The following is a 9620-nucleotide window of genomic DNA, read 5'->3' as shown; positions in this document are numbered from 1 at the left end:
ATACTTGGGCTGTATAATAGGTACTGGTATATTTATACAACGGATTATAAAAATATATGAGAAAAATATGAGGAAAAGAAAACAAAAGAATAATTTTTATGCGCGCGACGCGTACATGTGATGCCTGTACAGCTGCTCGGGCGAAAGTGGCGAGTCGCGATCTTCCCTTTGATGCCGTCACTTTTTCCGTCGCCAGCCAGCAAACAAAAAGTATTTATACATAAGGTTTTATGTTCGTTCAGACGTTTCCGAACAAGCAGCATTCCGTAGCCTCTAGTATGGCTTGAAACTTGTCGAGTTCCGCGTCAAACAGTTACGTGAGTAAGCCGATAACATAGTAATTAATTTAGTTTGTCTCACGAAAGTTATAATAAAATTATCTCTTTAATAAACAAATAAATTATACTGTTGTTACTAGTTGGCCGTATCATGACATAGACTGATTTAATCTGTGATATTTTTCTTTTAGAAACAGTACTTTTATTTTGAACGAAAACGTTCGGCGCTCTGGTTGGCCAGCGCGAAAAAACGAACGCGTGTCGTTTCGTTTCGTTTAAGAGTACTGAATTATGTACGCTTCTTTGTAAATAGAAGACAGTAGCAGACTGGTAGGTATTAGATACCGTACGAACGGGTCTCTTTGACCCAACAGGGTAAATTTGACCCAAACTTTTAGACCAAAGAATCACATTTACTTTAAACGTTATTCATAGAAAATACATACATTTATTTTATTGAGGTTTAGTAACCTCGCCAAACTGTGCAACAGTTTGTTGGCAAAAATACGCTTACTTATGTGTTTTGAATTCCTATGTAACTGTGTTGTGGTAACCCGAAATTATCGGTAATTGTAAAAAATTACATCTATACCATATACCATGGATTTGCGTAATACCAATATTGTTTGGCGTTCCAATGTCTCTACCTACCCCAATAGGAGATAAGCGTGAGGATATGTATCAAAGTCAAAGCATGTATTTCAATTAATCCTTAATTAAACACTTTTGAAACGTCTAATTGAATTGTCCGTCAGTCTGTCTTTCAGTGAAGCTAGGTGCTCGTTCCAAAGTGTCGCTTCAAATAGAGAAGAATGAGCAAGAAACTCCATTGTTACTCTTTTCAAAAATCAAATGTTGTTTTACAATATCTCTGATACATTATTTGATCATTTACTTATTGTATATGTGAGAACAAACAACAGCAACAAACTAATGGTACTATAATGTATGTAATATGGACACTAACATATTATAAATATTTAATCAAATGTCTTTTTCTACACCAATAAAAAATATAAGACAATAAAATTAGCTCCTTTAAAAAAAATATTGAAATTTTTGTACCAATTGGAGTAAAAATTATATACTCGCACAACGGTAAGATATTTTTCAAACAATATTTTTAGGAAATGTCATAAACTATACGGTTTTTTTATGGTATAAGCCGGTAAACGAGCAGACGGGTCACCTGATGGTAAGCAATCGCCGTCGCCTACCCGAAACACCAGAGGCGTTACAAGTGCGTTGCCGACCTTTTGGGGTTAGGAACTTAAGGGTTGTTGAGGAATCGGAAATTGGGAAAATTGCGAAGGGGGTTAATTGGGGCTCCGGTAACCTCAATCAAAAACGCAAGCGTTGTTTCACGTCGTGAGGTGTCATGTCATGTCTGTGAGGCCGTGGTATCACTCCGGTCGAGCCGGCCCATTCGTGCCGAAGCATGAACAATAGGTGTCCTATGTGAAACAAACAATGTAATACGACTTTGTTTTATATCAATATTCAAATAAAACAACATGAAGGTAGTTTAGAAATTTAATTCAACAATATCGTAAAAATTTTCAATAAAATCAAAGCGGATATTTATTTTTCTTTTCTAATAAAAGTTTTTTTAGAATGCGTCGGTTACTTTGTGCTGTGTTTGTTTTAATTTCGTATGTACAATGCAAGTTATGGCCGAAAGGGGTTGTTCATTATGCTATTAATAAAAAGGATTATGGTATGTACCTTAGTTGAGTAGGTAATAATAATTACGAACCGGGTTCGATTCCCGGGTTGGACAAAGTATTGCTGGGCTTTTTTCGGATTTTCGAAAATTTCTCGGTAGTAGCACGGAGTCTGGAATTGTGTCCAGTATGTGGTAATAGGCTCACCCCCTATTACATGGGACTTATAACACAAATGGTGAAAAGTGGTTGTATAGCGGCATTACATGCCGTAAAGTGCACCTCTGCCTACCACTTCGGGGATAAAAGGCGTGACGTTGTGTGTAATAATAATTATTTAGTTTGAAGTTACCAGCCATTAAAGAAATCAACTATTATGTTATCAGCTTACTCACGTAACTGTTTGACGAGGAACTCGACTAGTTTCAAGCTATGCTCGTAAACGAGCAGACGTATCACCTGATGGTAAACAATCGCCGCCGCCCATGGACACTTGAAACACCAGAGGCGTTACGTTGCGTTGCCGGCTTTTTGCAAGTTAGGAATTTAAGGGTTGTTGGGGAATCGGGGATTGGGAAGATTGGTGAGGGGGGTAATTGGGCCTCCCGTAACCTCATTCACACAACGCAAGCATTGTTTCACGTCGGTTTTCTGCTCGGCCGTGGTATCACTCCGGTCGAGCCGGCCCATTCGTGCCGAAGCATTGCTTTCCCACACTTATATTCATTGTTTTTTGCCCTTCTCGTTTAGATCCCCATTCACAAGACGTTATAGCGAGTGCATTTGATCAGATTGAGAGAGAAGTTTGCGTGAAATTCTTCAATACTCCTCTTAATTTTAATGCTACGAATGATGAGAAGATTCTGTATATATCCAACCCTGCTAAGAGGAAGGATTGCCCGCCGGCTGGGTATAATTATGACAAACATATTGTGGTAAGTAGGTACATCCTATATTTATTAATAAATATACGACTGCCTCGTTGGCCGAGTGGTTGCAAGTACGACTGCCGGGTAAGGGGTCTCGGGTTCGATACCCGTGTCGGTAAATGAATATGGCAATAGGCTCACCCCTTATTACATGGAACTTATAACACAAATAGTGTAAAGTGGGTGTACATTGTACAGTGGCATTACGTGCCGTAATGAGCACCATTGCCTACCACTTCGGGTATAAAAGTGTTGTCATGTCAAACCACGTTGCAAAAAACATTCTTACATTCAGCAACAAGAATGACAAACACTCGATACTCGTACAGGAAAATGTACTGCGATGGACTAAAAGCATAGATATATATTTCATAATTAAAATGCAAGAGGAAGTGGAGGGAGGGAGTTAGTTTCATGAAATTCTCGAGCATTTTTTTTTATGGAACACGCCGGTAACCGATCAGACCTATCACCTGATGGTAAGCAATCGCCGCCACTAGACATTTGAAGCATCAGAGGCATTTACAAGTGCGTTGCCGGCCTTTTGGGAATAGTTAGGAATTTAAAGGTTGTTGGAGGATTCCGAAGGGGATAACTGGGCCTCCGGTAACCTCACTCACACAACGCAAGCGTTGTTTCACATCGGTTTTCTGCTCGGCCGTGGTATCACTCCGGTTGAGCCGGCCCAGCAGTGCCGAAGCATGGCTCTCCCACACTTGAAGATACTACAGACTGAAATAATAAGAAAGTAAAGTTCTTATATCTATACTAATACTATAAAGCTGAAGAGTTTGTTTGTTTGTTTGTTTGACCGCGCTAATCTCCGGAACTACTCCGGAATAATTATTTTTGTGTTGAATAGTGCATTTATCGAGGAAGGCTATAGGCTATGAAACATCACGCTATGACCAATAGGAGCCAAGCAGAGCGGGTGAAACCGCGCGGAAGTAGCTATACATGCATAATGTATCACCATTGCACCCATGCGAAGCTGGGGCGGGTTTCTAGTTATTTATAAGATCTTATATGTTTGCCAGGACATGCAAATCGGGTACAAATGCCTGAACGAGCACGATATAGCCCGCATTGTACTGGACATGCTGCGAGCGAGTGTCGACAATACAGTCGGTCAGTCAGTTTATTACTAAATATATTTGTCCCTTTTAGGTTTGTTTGGTCAAAATTAAATCTAGTGGGTAATTGGAATTTTGACCGCTTCCTGACGACAGATCGATCTGATATTTGGTACACACTCTAACGCAACGTCCTGCGTGAGCGATCTAGAAGCGGTTCGGTGACACGCAAATTCAACGCGATGCGGTGTGGATAACTCACCGCATTCCACGTGCGGTTGGTAACATAGGCCACGTCAAAAGGTTTTCAATTAGTTTGTGGATTTCGCGCCACTTCGCTTCTAGATCACTCATTCAAGATGTTGCTTTAATCTTGATGCCGCACAATATAGGTAATCTAATTTATGAAACGAAAGGGATTATTGGAACCGTATTTTCTCGTACAAGTACCCCCATTATGGGCATGAAACGAAAGGGCTCGATTGGTAAAATAGAGCTCTTTGAAACCGTTTAGCATAAAGCATATTTTAGGAGTGTAACTAGTTTACAAATGACAGTAGTAGTAGTTTACCTGCAGTCATTCTTAAGTACCTAATGTTTCTTTTCTTTATTTATGTTAGTAAATACAATTTATTTAATTTTGTTCACAGAAAAACCTAATAGCAACGATTTGTTGCGGAAATTCCAGGAAGTGGTAATCTTTTTTATAGTACTTATTTTACCGAATTTATTCACTTTTGAATATGATATATGAATATTATTATAGTTACAGTCAGACTAGTCATTAAGTATCAATTACGTAGGTATATAAAGTAAGCCCAGCTATTTACTATGCAGGTAAGAAAATAAAGATTGATTCAGTACAGAGACAGTAGGTAACCTCATAGGACACAAGCGTGAAGTTATGTATGTAAATTCTTTAACTTCGAAATAACAGGTAAAACTCTTAACCCTGCTTTAGAAAGGAGACTCCAACACCGCAACCCTGCTATCGGCATCCGACAGAAACTACATAAATGCACATTATCTAGAGGAGTGTGAGAATTTGGTGAAGAAACCGGTAGAGACCCGTCGGTCTACGTCCTGGACTATGGAAGTATCGGCTGCTAATGAAAGATATTACAAAGACAAGCTGTGGCCGCTCGGTATTGTCATGTATGGGTATGATCCGGCGATACGTAAGTCAATTTATATCTCCCAAACCAGATTGCCATACATTGTTTTCAATTTTAAGCAACTGTTTAGGCAGCACAGTAAGGGCCACTGATACCCCGGGCGAAAATATTGTGGCGCCCATTTGAGGGAAGCAATATCAAGTATTAGTTTTTTGCGGATCCATCGGCGGCATCGGCGCCCTCCAGAATTTGTCGCCCTGGGCCATCGCCCCATCGGCAGGAAAAGTTCCGGAGCTGCGGACTACCTAGCGGGTTTACCGGGGTTCCGGCTCGGAAAGCAGTAGTAGGAACTGGGTGGTTTTCAGTCAGTAAGAGTCTGACTTTCTAGTCTCGCCCAATGCGAAGAATTCATTGGGTGATTTTCCCTAGGTTTTCGACTAGATATCAATGGTAGAAGCAGGAGAAGGAACGGGGTGGTTTTTAGTCAGTAAGAATCTGACACTCCCTCTCGCCTCGCCCAAGGCGGGAGAAGTCATTGGATGAGTTTCCTCCCTCAAAATAAGTAGGTATGAATATGACGATGGTATTATTGCTGAATGTTCCACAGTATCACTGCCGGAGTACAGCAAGCTGACCTACGCCATGATGGTGATTGAGCTCGCCAGCTGCATAGTCTTCAAGTCTTTCAGTAAGAAGGATCCGCTCCAGCCGAAGAACTTGCTCTGGTTCGGCTTCCTGGGCGAGGAGATGCCACACCTCGGCTTCTTGGCTGAGAACCAGGTTTGTATTGGTGACAGAATTGTAGACCGTACGAAACTGTACAATATGGATGCATTAGAGTGATTTGATTTGGATTAAAAATGTATTTAGCCCAGCAATACGCTAGTTTCCTACTAGTCAAATTCAATACTTTTTTCGAAATATCAGAAACTATATTTTCTATAAACTTTGTATGAAATACTCTATTATGACGTCATAAGTTTTTGACGTCAAATAGCAGACTTATTTCTAGTAGCTACATAGAAAAAATCGAAAATTAAGTAGTTAATCAAAATGAATGAGAGTGTGATTATTTTTGAATATTTTATTGTATTGAAAATGAAAAGTTGTAATCATTTATTTTTGACCCAGCCATCATCCCTTTTGTAGACCAAACTGTACACTATGGATGCATTAAAGTAATTTGATTTGGGTTAAAAATGTATTTTTAGGCCAGCAAATAAAAATATTTGACGCGTATTTTTGTAATAACTATCGTGCGACATACTAATTTAACTAAAAATCACGGTCTACTCAGTCACAGAAGGACTTCTACAGCGTCAGTAGGCTGCGCGACGTCGCCGTGTCTACGCACACTGCTCATGATGAAGAGTCCCTCTGTGACTCGAAACTAGTAGAGCTTTTCTCCATCTCCGCCAACAAAGTATTACTGGACGTTTTTGGTTATTTGAAAATTTCTCAGTAGTAGCACGCAAACGGGAATTGTACTCAGTATATGGCAATAGACTCACCCCCTATTACATGGGACTTATAACACAAATGGTGAAAAGTGGGTATACAATGTACATTGTATAGCGGCATTACGTGCCATAATGTGCACCTCTGCCTACCACTTCAGGGATAAAAAGCGTGTCGTTGACGTAACCGTGTCCAAATACTCAAACTCTACTCAATTTTAAGACGGTCTCAAAACTATGTAGTTCTTTCCCAATCAATTCTTTATAAAACGACAGAGATAGCACGATATTTAAGTACAACTTAAAATTGAGCAGCATTTCAGTATTCGGTCTTTTTTTTACATTTGATGGGTCGTCGTTTGGCCGCATGGTGGAGCACGTCTGCCCATAAGCAACCTATTCACTCGGGCCTTGAAGACGTTAGTAAGATAATAGGCTAGTTTACTACTAGTCAAATTCAATACTTTTTTCGAAACGTCAAAAACGATATTTTCTATGAACTTTGTATGAAATAGTGCGTTATGACGTCATATATTTTTGACGTCAAATAGCAGATTTATTTCTAGAAATTTAGCTAGAAAACGTCGAAAATTAAGTAGTTTAACAAACTTATGAATGAGAATGTGATTATTTTTTAATATTTTATTGTATTGAAAAGTTGTAATAATTTATTTTTGACCGAGGATACTACCCAATTATGTATCTGTTTCTCGCCAGACACTCTCTATTTCTCATATGGCGCACGGAGCCCCTGGACATACAGCGCATACTATAAATGCCCTGATGAGAGCTCTTGGCATTCCCATGATGTCTAACCGATACGACCGAGATAACTACGTCACTATCAACTGGAAAAATGTGGCTATGAGTGAGTTTTCATACTATCTTCTGCCAATTTTTATATGGAATAGAAGGCATACTAGCAGACGGATCACCTGGGGCCTTAGTCTGCTATTACAATTGTGTCAGAATGGTCGATCACTGATCAGTGCAAGAGGGATGGAGCTATACAACCTACATAGCTCCGTCCCTCTTGCACTGATCAGTGATCGACCTTTCTGACACAATTGTAATAGCAGACTAAGGCCCCTGATGGTAAGCAATCAGCGCCGCCTATGGACACCTGCAACACCACTTTATATGGAATGTAGAATGGGGGCAAACAAGCAGAGGGATCACCTGGTGTTAAGCAATCAGCACCGCCTATAAACACCTGTAACACTAGAGGAGTCACAGATGCGTTGCCGGCTCTTTGAAAAGGAGTACGCTCTTTTTTTGAAGGTTTGAAGGTCATATCGGTTCGGTAATACCGCCGACAACAGCTTATTCCATAGTTACATAAAACGCAAGCGTTGTTTGAGTATGAGTGAGTGTGGTTATTGGAGGCCCAATTACTGTCCTGCCCAATTATGAAATCCCTAACTACCAAAAGGCCGGCAATGCGCTTGTAACTCCTCTGGTGTTTCGAGTGTCCATTCGAGGGTGGAATAGTCCGGCAAACTAACAGATGGATCACCTGATGGTAAGCAATCAGTGCTGCCCATGGACACCCGCAACACTAGAGGAGTTGCAAGTGCGTTGCCGGTCTTTTGGGGGTTTAAGGATTTGAGGATTAGAGATGGACCTCCGATCTTTTCTCAGTTAATGTCAATTAACACGCTAGGCTAAATTGTTTAAATTGTTGTAAGTAATTGTAAAAGTATTACTGGTAATTTTTCGGTTTTTCGAAAATTTCTCAATTGTAGCACGGAGTCTGGAATTGTGTCCAGTATATGGCAATAGGCTTACCCCTAATTCATAAGACTTATAACGCAAATGGTGAAAAGTAAGTGTACATTGTATAGCGGCATTACGTGCCGTAATGTGCATCTCCCCTTCGGGGATAAAAGGTGTGACTTTGCTGTTTAAGTGTCTGAACACCACTTGGAGCGAGTCCCGGAGGACGCGTGGCTCCGGAACGCGGAGGGTGATGGCGCTCCATACGACTATGACAGCGTGACGCACGCCCCAGTCAACTACATGTGTGCAGACTGCTCGTTGGGGGAACAAACTGTCACTCCGGTACAGGTAAGGGACTCTTTTTTTTTTTTTTGAGAGTGGAAAGTCATCCAATGACTTCTCCCGTCTTGGGCGAGGCGAGAGGGAGTGTCAGACTCTTACTGACTAAAAACCACCCCGTTCCTACTCCTGCTTTTCGACCCGGAGCTCCGGTAAACCCGCTAGGTAGTCCGCAGCTCCGGATCAGAGGTAAGGGTACACACTAGCTTCTGCTAGCCGCTTCATAAATTAGAAGTCCAGGTTCCTCACGATAAATAAAATATCAGCACCTGGGGCCTTCCCAGTAAGAGGGAAGGAGCTATACAACCTACATAGCTCCGTCCCTCTTGCACTGCTCTGATAATCTCTGATGATCGACCATTCTGACACAATAATTGTAATAGCAGACTAAGGCCCCTGATGGTCAGCAATTGGCATAGAGGACGTTGATCACCCACGGACGGTGGCCTACCTTTTAATGGTCAGAGATTTGAGAGATAAGAAAAGAGGGGGGAGATTGGGTTTTCAATAACCTGACTCCCGTTGTTTCGCTAGTTTTCTGTGAGGCCATGGTATTACTGCGGTCGAGCCGGCCCGTTCGTGCCGCATAAGAAACCGACGTGGAACAACGCTTGCGTTGTGTTTCGTTGTACGGGTGAAGTTGCCGGAGGCCCGATTACCGCCCTTTCCAATTCCCCGACAACCCTTAAATTCGTAACCCCTAAAAGGCCGGCAACACACTTGTAACACACCTCTGCTGTTTTACATGTCCATGGGTGGCGGCGATTGCTTACCACCAGGTGATCTGACAGCCCGTTTAACGGCTTATCAAAAAAATAAATTCAGTGTCTCACAATAATATATATTTTTATATTTAAAGGATCATCTCTGGCAAAGGACCCTGTCAATGGGCCACCACTCCGACCTGAGCCCTGCCGACAAGGAGACCCTAGCACTTCTATACAACAAGGAGTGTCAGAAACGCTTGGCATCTGATTATAAGAAATAAATTACTTTGTTCCTAATTATTTTGTGGTTTTATTTACGTGATCTATTGAGCGTGATGT

The 9620-nt window shown here is 41.2% G+C and overlaps 1 protein-coding gene across 1 annotated transcript; it reads left to right on the top strand.

Annotated features, from left to right (window-relative positions):
* The first annotated feature begins 1838 nt into the window (after positions 1 to 1838).
* LOC118280897 (uncharacterized) lies at positions 1839 to 9581 on the top strand. The gene is made up of 9 exons (XM_050700560.1): positions 1839 to 1995; positions 2693 to 2877; positions 3909 to 3999; positions 4595 to 4638; positions 4906 to 5122; positions 5667 to 5839; positions 7234 to 7384; positions 8426 to 8583; positions 9434 to 9581. The coding sequence occupies exons 1-9, from the start codon at positions 1893 to 1895 to the stop codon at positions 9560 to 9562; spliced, it is 1251 nt and encodes a 416-aa protein (XP_050556517.1). The 5' UTR covers positions 1839 to 1892; the 3' UTR covers positions 9563 to 9581.
* Positions 9582 to 9620: the final 39 nt, after the last annotated feature.

Source organism: Spodoptera frugiperda, chromosome 19, assembly GCF_023101765.2.
Source record: "Spodoptera frugiperda isolate SF20-4 chromosome 19, AGI-APGP_CSIRO_Sfru_2.0, whole genome shotgun sequence".
Lineage (NCBI taxonomy): Eukaryota > Metazoa > Arthropoda > Insecta > Lepidoptera > Noctuidae > Spodoptera > Spodoptera frugiperda.
The sequence above is the reverse complement of the archived record's forward strand: the minus strand, read 5'-3'. Positions and strand labels throughout refer to the sequence as shown.